The 16376-nt window shown below is 37.9% G+C and overlaps 3 protein-coding genes across 7 annotated transcripts; 1 reads left to right on the top strand and 2 right to left on the bottom strand.

Moving 5' to 3' along the window:
- The first annotated feature begins 1117 nt into the window (after positions 1 to 1117).
- Positions 1118 to 6190, top strand: LOC113736068 (shaggy-related protein kinase alpha-like). 4 transcript variants are annotated; one of them, XM_072066338.1, is made up of 13 exons: positions 1118 to 1591; positions 2521 to 2635; positions 2761 to 2853; positions 2944 to 3003; positions 3722 to 3994; positions 4114 to 4188; positions 4519 to 4575; positions 4675 to 4815; positions 4913 to 4963; positions 5183 to 5278; positions 5370 to 5453; positions 5618 to 5720; positions 5820 to 6190. In XM_072066338.1, the coding sequence occupies exons 2-13, from the start codon at positions 2540 to 2542 to the stop codon at positions 5900 to 5902; spliced, it is 1212 nt and encodes a 403-aa protein (XP_071922439.1). In that variant the 5' UTR covers positions 1118 to 1591; positions 2521 to 2539; the 3' UTR covers positions 5903 to 6190. The 4 variants fall into 4 exon arrangements, with proteins under 4 accessions (XP_071922439.1, XP_071922440.1, XP_071922447.1 ...); XM_072066339.1 differs by having other exon boundaries at positions 2491 to 2635; XM_072066346.1 differs by lacking the exon at positions 1118 to 1591 and adding an exon at positions 1655 to 2164.
- A 2170-nt stretch (positions 6191 to 8360) lies between these two features.
- Positions 8361 to 10478, bottom strand: LOC113736080 (uncharacterized). The gene is made up of 3 exons (XM_072066324.1): positions 10108 to 10478; positions 8938 to 9015; positions 8361 to 8796 (listed from the first exon to the last, which is right to left on the bottom strand). The coding sequence occupies exons 1-3, from the start codon at positions 10315 to 10317 to the stop codon at positions 8629 to 8631; spliced, it is 456 nt and encodes a 151-aa protein (XP_071922425.1). The 5' UTR covers positions 10318 to 10478; the 3' UTR covers positions 8361 to 8628.
- Positions 10479 to 11537: 1059 nt separating this feature from the next.
- LOC113694499 (uncharacterized) lies at positions 11538 to 16376 on the bottom strand. 2 transcript variants are annotated; one of them, XM_072066320.1, is made up of 8 exons: positions 16003 to 16375; positions 15789 to 15834; positions 15619 to 15646; positions 13562 to 13649; positions 13240 to 13307; positions 12989 to 13058; positions 12024 to 12059; positions 11538 to 11887 (listed from the first exon to the last, which is right to left on the bottom strand). In XM_072066320.1, the coding sequence occupies exons 1-8, from the start codon at positions 16280 to 16282 to the stop codon at positions 11871 to 11873; spliced, it is 633 nt and encodes a 210-aa protein (XP_071922421.1). In that variant the 5' UTR covers positions 16283 to 16375; the 3' UTR covers positions 11538 to 11870. The 2 variants fall into 2 exon arrangements, with proteins under 2 accessions (XP_071922421.1, XP_071922419.1); XM_072066318.1 differs by lacking the exons at positions 15619 to 15646; positions 15789 to 15834 and having other exon boundaries at positions 15917 to 16376.

Genomic DNA, 16376 nt, shown 5'->3' with positions numbered 1-16376 from the left:
GCCTAGTGTTGGATCCTCTTTAAATGCCAATTTAGTTTTTTTTTTCATTTCAAATTATGGTTAATTTAGTTTGAAAACTGTTCAATTGTTCCTCATGTCTAAATCCTTTAGTTTATCAATTGCATTACGTCTAATTTCTTTTACTTGTAAGCATGTAAAAATTAAAAAAGATGCTCCTAATATTGGCTCTATGTTTAAATGGCAAATTAATTAACTTTTACAATCTAAATCATGCTTAATGTAGTTAGCAAAATTTTAACTCTTTTCCTTCACATATATCTGTAATTATCCTAAATTATAAGGGTAATAAAGTCATTTAGCCATTAGTGATGTAAGCATTGGGTCTTAAATGACTGACAAATGGGGAAGTAAGTAAAATTTTTAAAATCTTAGGAGAGAAAAATGAAATTGTCAAAAACCTCAAGAGAGGTTTTTGAAATTATCTCATTAAACTATTTATAACTATGACTATTTTTACTTTTAAGTATATATTTTCAACATAACTATCCCTAAACATTTATCAGCTACCAATCTAAATTTATTTTATAAAAAATATTTAAAAAATTAAATATTATTTCAGTAATAAAAATTTTATTTAAAATATATGACTATAATTATGTAATTTTTGATCGCACACATTGGGTAGGCATTGAATATTGGTGCCTAAAAATCAGGACAAAAAGGAATGGGATCCAATAAAACTATTGTTTAAAATTAGGCAAATCCCACCAAATTGCTAAATAGCAATTGCATGCTAGGACTACAATTAGAGCTGTTAATCGAGCCGAACCATACTGGAGCTTAATTCGAGCCGAGCTCGTTAAGCAAATGAGCTTTAAAATGTGTTTGAACTTGATTCGTCAAATGTACATGTGGCTCTAACTCGATCTCGTGCAAATTAACCTTAATAAAATATATTATTTTTAATTTTTATATTTTTGACTTCTAAAATGATAAATATGCCCTTTATTAACGAGTTCTAATGAGTTATTCAGATATTAAGCTCGACTCATTAACTAAACGAACACATTTCTAGTTCGAGCTCGGCTCGTTTATCGCAACTAACCAATCGAGCTTAAGCCTTGTCAAGCCGAGCTCTGACGAGATTTCGAGCCACCGTGAAGTTTAACAGCTCTCGGGAGTCAGGACTCAGGAACAGTGCAGTAACAGCCGATAGCGGCCGGAGGGACGGGATGTCACTCGGCAAGTACCGGCCGGCGGCCGCTGTCAAAACCCCTATAAAGTACTACTAGTAAAAATTAATAAAACCCCAAAAAAAAAAAAAATCCTACTGCGATGTTCAGTGTACACACCAATGCTTTGCTTGGTTTCTCCTCACCTCAATTTCAATCTCCGAAAGAAGAAAGAAAGAAAGACAAGTTCAAGCTTGTTGCTGGTGGCTTTAAGCCTTTGACAACTAGAATTTGGACCAGCCATCCTGCTTTGAATTTCCCCTCATTAGGTTTGGGTTTTTAGATATGGATCGCAGCAGCACCTTCAGTATCTGTTGCTACGTTTCCCCCATATTTGGTTTAGTCCTGTAAATGCACCACCGCCACCAGATCGCCGCTTCTTTTAATGCCCGCCCCGAGTGAGTCTCTCTCTCTCTCTCTCACAGAGCGAGCCAAACACCCTCCCCCCCCCCCCCCCCCCCAAAAAATCCCGAATGCCCATCCGGCTTTTCTCATTTTCAACATCCCACCCGTGTTTTTCTTCCATTTTTCACTTGCTTTGTCTAATAATTTCTATGCTATGATTAACGTTGCTGATTGGAATGTTTCTCCCCTACTACTGGCCTTACTACTACCCGAATTTTTTTCCTTAAAATACGAAAATAATATATCCAAAATTTTTCTAGGGTTTGCTTTCTCACTCCCTATCAATTCCAATTACTAGCATTGTTATGCAGTATAAGATGAAAGGTAGAAAGAGTGTTGACAAATGAATTTACGTCCCCTAGAAAGTAACTACTCCAAGTTGTAAATACTCTGATCCCTTCCAGCTTTTTCTATACAATTTTTTTTTTTAATTTCAAAATTTTCCCAAATCACGGCAACCATTACTACGGGCACCGTTTTGTACTGACCTCTTTGATCTGCCATGGATTTCTTGCACGGAGCAACTCTTTTTAATACACACCTTCTGTCGTCAGGATCTGAAGCTGGCAAGTTTGTAGTTAAAATGATTCATACAATAGTAGCAGCTTGTTTCCATGCTTTTACGAGCGTTTGTGTGCTGGATTCATGTATGCTGTTTTAGAGTTTCATTTGCTGCTCCAGCACAGGACGTGTGCGATTTTCTTTTTCTTTCTTCTTTTCATGTTGAGAGATTAAACCTCTCGTGATCCCCTCCAACAACAACCCCCCCCCCCTCCCCCCAAACAAACAAAAACACCGCCCACAAGCAAACCCCTTTCAAAGCAAATACCTGTGAGTATTTTGTAGAGTCTTGCACTTCTGCTAATTGATTCGGTCAACAAATTCTTGACAGGAGCTTTCTTGATTCTTCTTCTCCATTCAGGCCCCTTCAGTCCTAACAAATGACTGCCATAACTGCTGCTTCTGCCATTAGAGATACCACTGCTCTTATTAGATTACCTCAAGAGATGAATGACCTCAGAATCAGCGACGATAAGGTACGATTTTCGTATCCTCGTCTCTCAATTTTGTTTTTAGCTCTTTTGGCATTGGATTTCTTTTCATCATGATCTTACACCTTCCAGTATAAATCATTTCTTTTTTTTTTTTATTTTCCATCTAGGAAATGGAAGCAACTGTCATTAATGGTAATGGAACAGAGGCTGGACATATAATTGTGACCACTGTTGGGGGTAAGAATGGCCAGCCAAAGCAGGTGAGAATTTTTGTCTCTTTTTTCCTGCTACAAGACGGCGCCTTATGAGCGCGGATTGTATGTTGAGATAGTTATGCCTTTCTGTGCTAGACAATCAGCTATATGGCTGAGCGTGCTGTTGGCCAAGGATCCTTCGGAGTAGTTTTCCAGGTTAGTTACCTCCTCAGCGTTCCATTGATATGCATTTTCTAGTGGAGGGAAATACTGGCGCTAGATAATGCAGCACAGTGGCGGAGCCACATGTAAACAAGTGGGGCCAATGGACACCAGTTCATTTTGGGAAAATTAACTTTTAAGCTTAGAAAATTTAAAAGTTTTTAAAGTTGCATTTTATTTGCTCCCACTAAATTTTATCAAATTCTCTTTTCTATCTACATTGACTCCCAAATAATTGAAAGTTCATAATTGTCACCGTTAGAAGAATTTTGGATTTACTTAAAATTAATTGTGGAACCTAAATATCTTTGTAGTCAAATTTGTTTGATTATTTTAACAAATTTGAGATTGTGTTCAATTTTGTTTATCAAGCCGAGCTCGAACAACTTTTTATCGAGTTGAGCTTTAGTAGCTTGAATATTTCCAATTGTATGGTAATCAAGCTAAGCTCGAGTCGAGTTAAAAAATTGACCAAACACAAAATACTATTCGTAATTGATTTGATAATTCGCGAATCAAATTCGAATGAACTCTTACCGAACCAAACTAAATTTGAGTATTGAGTAGATTGTTTGGTCTTTCAGTCCCAATTTCATTCCATGGTGCTGTCAGAGATTGAAGCCCCTTACTCTAGGGTCTTGGCTCTACCACAGATGCCGCATTCTTATGTCGTTTAATTCCCTCTGACTTTCTGGTATTTGTGGTTTTACAGGCAAAATGCTTAGAGACTGGTGAAACTGTTGCAATAAAGAAGGTTCTTCAAGATAAGAGATACAAGAACCGGGAGTTACAAACTATGCGTTTACTGGACCACCCTAATGTCATTTCCTTGAAGCACTGCTTCTTTTCAACCACCGAAAAGAAAGAGCTTTTCCTCAACTTAGTGCTGGAGTATGTCCCTGAGACTGTTCATCGCGTTATAAAACATTATAGCAAGATGAGCCAGAGGATGCCGACAATTTATGTCAAGTTGTACACTTATCAGGCATGTATCTGGCCTGTGTATCGGACGTTGATATTCTGTTTTCAGCTTAATTGTTCCAATTAAGTCTTTCTCGTGTTTTGTGCTGAAAGTTCTACTTATTGCTGTGAGCTTTTGTGTAGATTTTCGGAGCACTGGCCTACATCCATGGGGTTATTGGAGTATGCCATAGGGATATTAAACCTCAAAATCTTTTGGTAAGTGTATAAGTGTACTCAATACATATTACATATTTAGTTTGTTCTTATTTGTGTCTGTGTTCTCTTGGAAATTATGGTTACTTTCATTGTGGAGCGAATTATCGCCATCATGGTCAAACATTTGTATGCAGGAACTAAACTTGTCTTTACATCACTTTGCTTGATGATGTTGTAGTAATAACCTTAGATTTTGTTAATGAGTGTTTGTTTGCAGTGAACCTAATGGCATGGCACGCAAAATCCTTATGAACTTTTAATTATTTAATTCTTGGGGCTTTTATTTGTAAGAGAGATGTCAAAGTTTGCAGTGATTCTTTTCATTTGCAGATTAATCCACATACTCACCAAGTCAAAATATGCGATTTTGGAAGTGCAAAAGTGCTGGTTTGTATCTGCTTCAAAGTTTCCATCTGATAAATGAATATTGTCTTATCTTGCCTCTGTTCTTGAATCAGTTGATTTTATAATCTGCTCAATGTGCAGGTAAAAGGTGAGCCCAATATTTCCTACATTTGCTCTAGGTTCTATCGGGCACCTGAACTAATATTTGGTGCGACTGAGTACACTACTGCAATCGACATTTGGTCCTCTGGATGTGTTTTGGCTGAATTATTGCTGGGACAGGTAGACGTCATAATTGTCGTCTTCTTCTTCTTTTTTTCTTCTTCTTTTACAGGGTTTTGTTTTAATTCTATTTAAGATGTGTTTGTGCAACTTTCAGCCTCTCTTTCCTGGTGAAAGTGGAGTTGATCAGCTTGTGGAAATCATAAAGGTGCGTAGTATTTAGTTGTCAAGGCCATATCAACCATGGAGTACGAGGTGTTTCAAGATTATTATTGTTAATAAAAACTGACATGTTGGCCATTATTGGTAGAGTTGTTATTGTAGTTGCTAGTCACATTTTCTGGTATATGCTGCTTTTACCGGTGTAGGATGGATTTTGTGTTTTAATTACTTGGTATGAGACTAGGACGTGCTTGCTCATGTGCAGGTTTTGGGAACCCCAACTAGGGAGGAAATCAAATGTATGAATCCCAACTACACAGAGTTTAAATTTCCTCAAATCAAGGCACACCCATGGCACAAGGTAAGAAGGATATAGTTACATGCCTCCTGTGTTGTCTTTAGAACTTGTTTTGCTTGTATTCCTTCAATTTACAGGTTGCTCATCTTTGTAGATATTCCACAAGCGCATGCCTCCTGAAGCAGTGGACCTTGTTTCAAGGCTATTGCAGTATTCTCCAAGTCTACGGAGCACAGCTGTGAGTTCATGACCATGAAGAAAAAACACGCATGAAATGACATACGTTCTGTTTATGCTTCTCACCCATAATAGTGGTTGTAAAATTATTTGTTTTTCTGGTGCTTTAATATCCCATGATTATGATTTCATGTTTCTCTCTCCACTTGCTCACTGCCAATGCAGTTGGAGGCATTGATCCATCCCTTCTTTGACGAATTACGGGATCCCAATACCCACCTACCAAATGGGCGTTTTCTGCCTCCACTGTTCAACTTTAGACCTCATGGTAAGTAGCAAGTCTTTGAATGAAAATTTTCATAATACCTGCCCTTGGCATTTCTGATGCAGATTGTTTTCCTTTTTGGTTGTGCTGGCTATTACTCAGAGCTCAATGGGGTGCCAATGGAGATTATGGTGAAGTTGATCCCAGAGCATGCTAGAAAGCAATGCTCATTCCTTAATTTCTGATTATACATGCTGAATTTGGGAGAAAAGAAAATGCTTGCTCCGTTGAAAAGAACTTTTTGAATATTGTTTTATTTTTTTCCCATATACCTTTCGCCATCGTTTTATGTGTTTTATTACCTTTTCCCTGTATTAGCAGAGGAAAAGTTTCTGCTTAATGTTTATCCTCACTATGGTTAGTACGTCCTGTGCTAACCATGCTATTTTTTTTTATTTTCTTTTCCCATGTAACAAATATAGATTGCCGCATGTTAATGAATAGAAATAGCTGGATTACCATTTTTTTTTTTATTTTGCCTTGTAATCTAGAAAAGAAGAGTGAAAACATTTGAAAAATGGGAGTAGTGGCCCTGTTGATTCTATTCTTATTTCTACCTGGTCTTTTTGGTTCAAGCAGTCGCCCTGTTGATTAAACCATTAAAACGATTCAGTGAGCGTTGTTTGGAAAGAGGGAAGGATGGCCTGGTCTGGCCTGTTAGTATTGTCTAAGAAGATGCGCACCCGTCTGATTCTTCCTCTTTTTGATGGACCTGAGGAGTGGCCATGAATTACAGCCGGCGCCAGTGGCTGGTATTCTACAGAGCGAACCAGATGTCACTCCAAGGGGGTCCGTCTAATTGACAGAAGGGGTGAGAAATGGTGGAATCTTACAGAGCTTTAAAGAAGTGCAGAGCTTTAATAAAGCTCTTCTGGAGAAACAAGTATGGAGAATCCTGACCAACCCCAACTTACTGGTGAGCAAAGTGTTGAAGGCGAAATATTTCAACAATGAATCCATTCTCAAGTGCAAAGTACCAAAACAGTCCTCTTGGATGTGGCAAAGTCTAATGGATTCAAGAGACCTGGTGCAGGAGGGAACAAGAAGAAAGGTGAGAAATGGCAGAAGTATAAACATCTGGAACGATGGGTGGATACCAGGAAATAAGGATGGTAGAGTGCAAACAGACAAACCTCCCAACTGTGATGTGTCTAAGGTTGAAGATTTGATTAGGGGTTTCCGATGGAACAAGTACGTAATTTTTTCAACTTTCAACAAAAAAGATGCTGAAAAGATCCTGCAGATACCCGTTAGCTTGTCAAGGAGAGAGGACAACAACTATTGGATACATAGTGAAATTGGTCAATACACTGTAAAGTCGGGTTATAAACTTTTGTGTGACTGGAGTGAACAAAGGAAAAACAAAGAAGAAGCTCTGGGGGAAACAAGTGTGGCAAGCAATTTCAGCAACATATGGAAGAAGTTATGGAAGCTAAACGTAAAAGGAAAATTGAAACATTTTTTGTGGAAGTGCATTAAAGGAATTCTACCAGTGAACAACCAGGTCTACAAAAGGACAGGGAAGGGTGATCCAATTTGCAAAGGATGTGGCGAACAAGTGGAAACCATAGAGCATATGCTGCTTAGCTGCAGGAGAGCTAGGGAGGTGTGGAAGATGGCACCAATTCAGTGGGATGAGATATTGGCACAGTCAGGTAACTTTTCCTATTGGTGGAATGAAGTAATGGAAGCAGCAAAAAGGAACAAGGTCAGAGCCACATTGAGCTAACAACCAACATAAACTTCTGTCCATTCCTTCCCTTTCCGCCCAACATTGGGCGGAAAGTTTTCCAAAAGATGAAGTGCAGTGGAATCTTTCCTATTCTTTTCTTTTCCTTCTCATTTTAGCTCCCAAACAATGGAAAAACTTTTTTATCCCTTCAAAACCTTTCTTTTCTTTTCATTTCCATCCTCCCAAACTAGCTATTAAGGTCCACAGGTCAATAGTAGAATACAAGTATTTTTATTCTTGAATCCCGTGAATATGTTTCCTAAGCCAGTAAGCCTTAACCCCTCTCCTATTCAGCCGGTTGCTCGTATCTCAAAAAGCAAAAGACAAAACAGCACCATGGGAGACTAGGTGATGTGAAATCATTCCAAAGAGCCCCGCTTTTGGGAAATTTTTTTTAAATTCTAATTAGAACCGTAAACGAGTCAAATCTAATTGAATTTTAACCTAATTAGGATTGTAAACGAGTTAAATCGAATTAAATTTTAATTTAATTGAGTCAAATTTTGACTTAATTTTATGAAACTTGAGTTCAATAAACTTTTAATGTAAAGTTCGAACTCGAATTTGACTCAGATTCAAGTCGAGTGAAGCTCAAGCTTAAAAAAATAAAAAAAATAATTATTTTATTTTTTTTAAAAAATAATTTTTAAAACAATAATAAAATATTAAATATATATAATTTTACTATTAAAATAAAAAATATAAAATCAACGAATTAAATATTCTTGAGATCGAATTCGAATTCAGATTCGACTTGATCGGTTCAAACTCTAATCAAATTTTTGATTAACTGAAACAACAAGCGAGCATACATGTATAATTACATAGTAATCAAATTAAAATCTGTTTTTAATGCCTCACTAATACTCCTACCTATATGTATAATTACATAGTAATACATTAGTCGTGTGTGAGCATAAAAGTATATAATTGACGAGGAACAGAAACTTCCACACAGCATATTTGAACTGTTCAACCAATGGCTCTCGCACATATTCCAATTGCAAAGCAATTAGGATATGTAAATCTAAAACAAAACTGGAGGATTCTTCCGAATACAAGTTGGTAAGTCCGAGGCATTTGGATCGACTTTGTATACCATAAACAGCTTTTCAGCTTCAATTCAAATGGGAAGAAAGCGATAAAGAAGAAGACCCTTAATTTTTTTTTTTTTTAAATTTAACTGAGCAAACAGCAGGTGAATTTGGCATCTGATAGAATTATCTTCTCCGCTTTAGTAACAACATCCAGAGGAAGAGGACCAAAACTTCGAGATGGACCGTAGAAATGAGGGAAGACCTTAGAGGAGTCGTCCGCAGCGGCTTCATAAACCAAACCATCACCAAGCTGCACAAGGGCACAAATAATTTCTATCAGCTCCATCCAAATATTGCAAGCAAGTTGGCCCATGTAAATAATCTGCGATGAAAGAGAGCGCTTGCTTGCTTTTCAGCATCATCCGTGAGTATGGTGTGGAAATTTTTTTACCTTTTTAGCATCGATTTGGAGCAGGAACAAGTCTTGTCCCTTAGAGTTCAGGAAAAAGTTGTGTAAAACCCACTGAACCTGCAAAGTCAGAAGAAGAGATGGCACAACTGTTGATTATGCAGTAGTTTAGTTTGAATACAATAATGGTAGGTGGAGGAAGGGAGGGAGAAGAAAGGGGGTTGGCTCTAGAGAAGTTATACTAGCCGCACAAACTGCTTCGTGGAGGGACTCCCTGTTTCAATATCTACAAACGCAGCAGCCAACTGTCACTAGTGTTGGCAAAAGCCAGATAATCCTTGAAAAGAAATGGCTGCCCGGAAGATTTATCTTTGTATTATTGTGAGCGCCTGAACAAGTTGGGTTTGAAGTTGGCTCCAGGGATGGCCTAGCAATAAAACGGGCTCTTGGATTGGATGAGATCCTGGTTCAAATCTTTCCTCAAGCTTGAACTCCCTGTCCAACTTGGGTACCTCGTGAGAGGCCACGGCGTATCCCCGATTTGGTGCGTCGGCTCGAGTCTTAAACAGTTCGAGTCGAAACATGTTTCGGGTCACAGAAAAAATAAAAAATTGGGTTTGTATTCGTACGTAGAAGCATGCTGAAGATGCAGGTAAGCGATCCTAGTGTGGAGTGAGTCGGTGGTAGAGTTTTGTTCACAAACAAAGATCAATTATACTCTCTACTTGAAATAAAAAAGAGTGCGACCCAGCGAGCGAGCGAGCTCTAAAATATTGCTACTGCTCGACGACATGACTGCATCTGCATCTGCATGTTGTTAAAGCTTGTTGATAAACAAAACAACCCCCTCTTACCTCACTTTGGTAGCTGAATTCGGATTCTTTCCCAAATTGGATGAAACAAAATCTTTTTTTTTTTTTTTTTTTTTGTTGTTGATCATCTTACGAAGTGTGAAGGAATTAGAGTAAGCAGACGGGATCCAAAAAGGTAAAATGTTTGGAAATCAATCAATCTCGTTTCATCGTTGGATAAACGAAAGTATAATGGGATGGAACCCTAAGCACAACTAAATAAATTACTACAATTATAGCTAAAAATAAATAAATACTAGTGGTACTGGTTTAGTAGCACGAGTAACGAATAAAATTAATGGAAACAAGCGAAAAGAAAAGGGAGTCGGTATAGGCACATTGAGTTTCCGGTTAACCTGACCTGGTGGAGGTTGCTGAGATGAATACAGCCGGTTGATTTATCAATTTGTCGGCCAAAAGTAGATCCACTTGTCTGCAGTTCCGCCCACTCCTCCGCGGTACTGATCCTGTACACGTAGTCATTGCAAAACCCTTGCTCTCCTCCTCCTCCTCCTCCTTTCTTAGTATTCTTACAACTATTCCAGCCCTTCTCCTTCTCCATCTCGGCCATTTATCACCCGCCCCTGAACCTCACCTCTCCAGACAGTGCCCACGGCTCCCTTACCTAGCCACCAGCATACACCTCCCTTCAATTTGCGTTCATTTGGTTTGGATTGGATTGGATTCATTTGCCCCAAATTTGATGTGTTATATTAATCTGCCGGCCTCGGCCGCCTTAGGTCCACGTGGAGATAAGAGCTTCAGTTAAAAGTTATTTTATTTAAAGAATTGAAATAAAAATTAATAGATTAATTTTTTAAAATTCTTAACAATAACTTCCATACTTTTTATATTTCCCTTTGTCAACTCAGCCCTTAACTAGGCTGCAAACGAATCGAGTTCGAGTCAAGCTCGAGTCGGCTCCAGTTAAACTCGAGTTCGAATTCGAGATAAGAATATTAACTTTTATTTTTATTTAATAATAAAATTACGTATATTATATATATATTTTTTTTATTTTTTATTTTTATAGTAAAATTACGTATATATCTTTAATATTTTATAATTTATTCAGAAAAAATATTATTTTATTTATTTTTTTAAAAATAAAATATTTATTTTTAATTTTTTTGCAAGCTCGAGTTCGAAAATTACCGGCTCGTCGAGCTCGAACTTGATAAAATTTAATCGAGACTCGGCTCGAATAACTCAAAACTCGACTCGATTCGGCTCGTTTGCAGCCCTACCCTTAACGACCATTTCCCTTCAAAAATGTGTCAACTTGGAGTGATCGAAAGGTATTATTGTTCCTAAACTTTTGGAATCATCAGACTTTTTATGATTGAACTATTAAAAATATGATTTTGACCAATAAATTATTAAAAATATGATTCGATCAGTGAACTATTTCAAGTTTAAATTTCGAACAACTTTCTTTTACCTCGTGAATCATATAGACACTCAGATTTGACGTAGAGTTAAACGGAATAGTCCAAAATCTAAACTTTCAATACTTCAGTGATCAAAACTTGCCGATTCTAGAAATTCAGTAGCCATTCGCATAATTTGCTCAATTCAAAATAGATGATCAAAATGCCAAAAAAAAGAGGGAAAATTTTTTACTGATTTGACCCCCTTTTTTTTTGTTTATTTAGTTTTGGCCATTAAATGGTTCATACTTGGATAGCCCTGATCTTAAAAAACACAATGCTCTAAATTGTACTACACCATCTCATCAAATGGTCTGACACAATTTGGATCATTAGACCTTAAAAACTGGATCTATCTAGATTTTGGCCTAATTAAAAATTGGAATTACTATCATAAACCTTTTTATTTTCCTCGCCTCTTGCAAGACAAGGGTTGGGATACAAGACGATTTGCAATTCTGCTGCTCTGCAGCATCTCCTCCTTGTACCTTTATTTTAATTTACATACCATCGTTTTTTCAAGCAATGGTCTTCCACCCAAATCCTGGCCACTTCCCCCCTCGGTTTTCCCTCTTCAACCACTAGCCGGCTAGTACATTTTGGTTAATTCCCACGTCCTCCATTCAGAAACTTAAGCAGCTGGTGATTCAGCAGCAGAGAACATGTCAGTCCGGCCTCCCATCATCCTCTCAGCCTATTCTCCCCGCTCACCTGCAATAGTACCACCACCAACCATGTTTCAGCACAGTTTACAACTCAGTTCCGATACGCAATTCCTATCAGTTCCAGCAGTTTCCACCACTAAAATAAGCTTAAACCCCTATGCCTACAAAGGAAGCACATTTACCTGTGCGAACTCTTATTACATCTGCAACAGGAACCACTGCACCAACAACAGGAAACCAATGTCAATTTGACTGGAACTTGCCTAAATCTATTAGTTCTTTAGTGACCATTCGTGTGATTACACGCTCAAGCATGTCAACCAAATTGCGGCATGTATGACCTAAATACTACAAACCTGAGGTTAAGCAGATCCTCTCTCTCTCTCTTAGCAAGCAGCATTACCAAACTCAACATTCTATTTGGTATTAGATTCAGGCTCATTGCCAAAAGATCAAACAACTCTAAATATTTGACCTTTTTTTAAAATTTTTTTCTTTTTTTTCTAATCAAACATTAACACACAGTTGTTAAGAGAACACAATCCTTATGGTCCTTGATTTCCGGGTGTTTAGTTACAAATACTCTCCAAGGCAACATACAAGCCTTTCTGACTTTGCTTCCCCAACTTGTGCTTCTACAATTTCATTCGGCTAAGGTAGATTGCATCATGATACAAAGGTGGACAAGCAAGATGCAGTCATTCTTTTATCAATGTTGGTTAAATGGAAGCCATCTGTCTTAATTTCTCTCTGCACGAAGATCCTTTCATGCTTTACCTCAAAAGTCAATGCAACCCTTGATAAGTTAAAACCACCTAGCTTTCTGGTACAATGTGCAGTAATGACGTAGCCTATCAGACAGCAGGCAGAAAGATTCTGGGTTCAGAATTTTATCGTTGCCCATCCCACCAACGGAGGAAAAGATAACAAACTACTTTGGAAAAAGACGATGACATTTTACTGCAAAATCTAAAGCTGCTCGGAGCTGATGCTAACTCTAGAATTTCTCCTTTTATAAAAAGATTTTTCTTTCAGCAAAATAAGAAGGTTAAGCAGTATAAGAGGCAAACATTTTGTAAGAAAAATAGAAGCTCAAGCTAGCAAAATAATTCCACTACCCAAAATCAAACATAATAAGGAATCTTACCAAAAATCTTGCCATCACCAATTTCCCCAGTTCTTGCCTCTTCAATTATCTTTTCTATGACTGCTTCAACCTAAAAAAAAGTGGGGTACTACATGAGTTGCACAAATTCAGCCAACTAAAAATGCTTTTGCTCCATTCAGCAGCTTGCTCAATACTTAACAGAAACTACATGGCAAAACTCGGATAAAAGTATCGTTACCAATTTGTTATAGAACATGAGTTAGACATCTTCATAGTGGATTTAACAATACCTGGTTCTTGCCAACAACAATCTCCATCTTAACTTTTGCTACAAATTTATCTTCAGAAAACTCAGAGCCTGTCCACGACCAGATTTGAAACATAGTCATCTTCAAAGGGCAAATGAACATATTTAAAAAAAAAAAGGAAAAAAGGGCAACTACTACAAATGCATCAAATGTATGGCAAAGAACCAAAGGCATAATCCACCATCTGCCTTTGCCTATGTAAATGTTTGAGGGGAATAAAAGACACCTTTGCCTTGTGACTGGAAAAGGACTAAACTACAAGGACATTCAGAGGCACAGAACCATTAAGAAAAAGATTACCCACCAGCTTGCCTTTCTGTCAAGCCACCCTGAGCACCAAAGCCTTGCACATCAGAAACCGTAACACCACGAATGCCCATCTTCAACATTGCCTTCATTGGAAAAACACGGAGTACAGTAAACTGAGGAGGTTCTCAAAAGAAAGGGAGAGCTACATTGATTCAGACATACCAATTATACACGCTATATCAACAAATGAAGTTTAGGAACATGTATCTTTAAGCTTTAGGACTACTTCAACAATATGCAAACATTCTTTTAATACAGATGAATCAAAAATATCAAAGGAAAATGAACAGTTACCTTGAAAAAAATTATACATTAAGTGTTCAACTATGTTGAATATGGAGAATGTTATAAGTCTAAACACACACTGGTCAGAGGCAACAGAAACTGATAGCTATAGCTCCAGAGTAAGAATGCAAATGGCATTAGCGGCAGTAAACTAGGAAAGGCGACATTCAGTCATAAAACTTGCTTTAGGCAGCATAGTAAGACATTAATTACTGTTCACCTGCTTTAGGCAAGGCATTAGAACCTCAAGTACTGTGACATAGAACTCAAACTATATGTGAAAACCATAAGGAAAACTTAGAAGAGCGTTTAATTTAGTCCTATCATTCTAACTGTTACAGCAAGCTCAGAGAACTATAGAAGTCCAAATAGCCATGTTGAGAAAAGTTTCCAAATCTGAGTATTCAAATGTTAGTACTTGACGTATACATAAAATCTGGAATATGCACTCTACACCAAGATTAGAAAGGATAACTTTTCTTACAAGTCATTACTCAACCTGAAACACCATCCAAGAATCTATCAATACAACGCAGGAAAGAACTCCATATTATTTACATAAGAAACTAAAGGGCATTGCTGCAAGCATCCACAAATAATCAAGAATGCCTTCATTGTAGAAAGGTAAATTCCACATGTCAATCTCAACGCTTTCCATAATACCCTTAGCTTGTCATCCATCACCATCACCAGCAACCTCAGACCTTAGCATTCAGCCTAGTGGTAATATGTACCACAGTTTTTAGCTGGTTATAGCGGCCAACAAGGGTATACAATTGACCCAAAATGATGGCTTACCATGAGAAACAATTTACTCGGTGATGAAGAAGGGTTTTATCGAGATCGCCATGCAGTGATGGCCCACATGGCAACTATTGCTAGAGAATCCTTTTGGCTGCTCAATATGGCAGGATTAACTTAGTATGCAAATAGTTAGCTAGCTTAAACTTCAATGAGTAAAAGGCAGATACCTTAAGACTCATGCTAATGAAACAATGATTTCATATCTTCTTTGAGCCAGCGCATTGTCTCTCTCATTTAATTAATAGCATTTAGTCATCTTAGTGATATCTAGTCAATTGTCTTTATCATTTTGGACCTCCCGTAGATGATGACTTCTGAACATACCATGTATGCATTTGTAAAACAAAAAGCTTGAACGTTTCATTGCATGATATATGAAGCGAGTAGCCATCCTCGTCTATCTTTCCTATCACCTTCCCCTTCTCCATCTCCAACTCCGTCTACATCTTCCATCATATCACCGAAGACAACCAGCATCCATAGGATTACCTCTAATGTCTGAAGGTGAAAGCTTCGATTAATGCTTTTGACCTATGTGCATTGACACAATGGGAAAAATGGTAGGTACAGGTGGTTCAGTCTGAAATGCTCACCAAGAATTTGTCAGAAAAGAAATCTCCAAAGCATCAGTCCACATGTCCTTCCAAACCACACCAATTGCAGCATTCTGTAATTTATTATATAGATATATGCCTAGATTACATAAACTCAGAAATACAGACAGATAGAACATAATCAGTCAGCACTTTTAGTTAGACTAAAAATCTCAACTATCAACCTACTTCAACTAAAAGTTCAATGGCAAGACTAATATGTTTGCATCTCGGAGCAACTTGCTACAACTTAACGAGTTGAATAAGGCATTCTGAGCTGGTTTTCTTAATTAGTTCTACATTGGTGAACACCACACTGAAGAAGCAATATGAGATTACAATCATCCGCAACATAAATGATCAGGCTTACCGAAGAGACTTGCGGAACCCTCCAGGGTCTAGCTTAAATTCAGATTTAACAGCCAAAATGAAAAAGGAAAAAAAGAAAACACGATTAGATTGGATAGGTCAATGCCGGATAAAAAATCAAGGGAAAAAAGGGGGGGAAAGAGGGGGGCGGTGAATTTTAACTCTATGCACCTCAAAATAGCTTCAACTTTGTAATAACTCGCCTCTGGAATATAATCTACATTTAAGCAACCAATGGAGAAAGCGCGTAAATGGGCATGCTAACATAAGAGTGAAAGAAAGAAAAACAGAAAAAAAACCTGTCCTTTATTATTTTTTAGGGCAGTGGGGAGGAGATTTTGCGGAAGGAGGGGAGACCTCCTCCTATAACTTCTACTTTTTGTACCTACGGAACCCTGAGCTGTAATTGTTGAAAGATGAGAAGAATTTGTTGTTGGTGCTGCAGTTGTTGTTGTGCATTTGTGGACCAGACTAATTTGAGAATCAGAGAAGAAGTCACCGAACCGCAGGGGGCGGCCAATCGGAAAAGGAGCAGGAGCAGTCCTACTGCGATATTGGGATTGTTTAAAACCGCAAGTAATACTATAAGGGGAGGAGTTTGGGAGCATTATGTTTGCTGCTTTCGCCGCCGCCGCTGATGCTGATGATAAGGCCATCGTTGGCATATGGCAGACTCAGTTGTTGTTGGTGGAGATTTTGAGAGCGTTCTTCGAGACTTTTTTGATTCTGGATATCCCGTAGCGTCCAGTGCCCTATCAA

The sequence above is a fragment of the Coffea arabica genome, chromosome 1e (assembly GCF_036785885.1).
Source record: "Coffea arabica cultivar ET-39 chromosome 1e, Coffea Arabica ET-39 HiFi, whole genome shotgun sequence".
Taxonomy (NCBI): Eukaryota; Viridiplantae; Streptophyta; class Magnoliopsida; order Gentianales; family Rubiaceae; genus Coffea; species Coffea arabica.
This window is presented reverse-complemented; position numbering and strand designations above follow the sequence as displayed.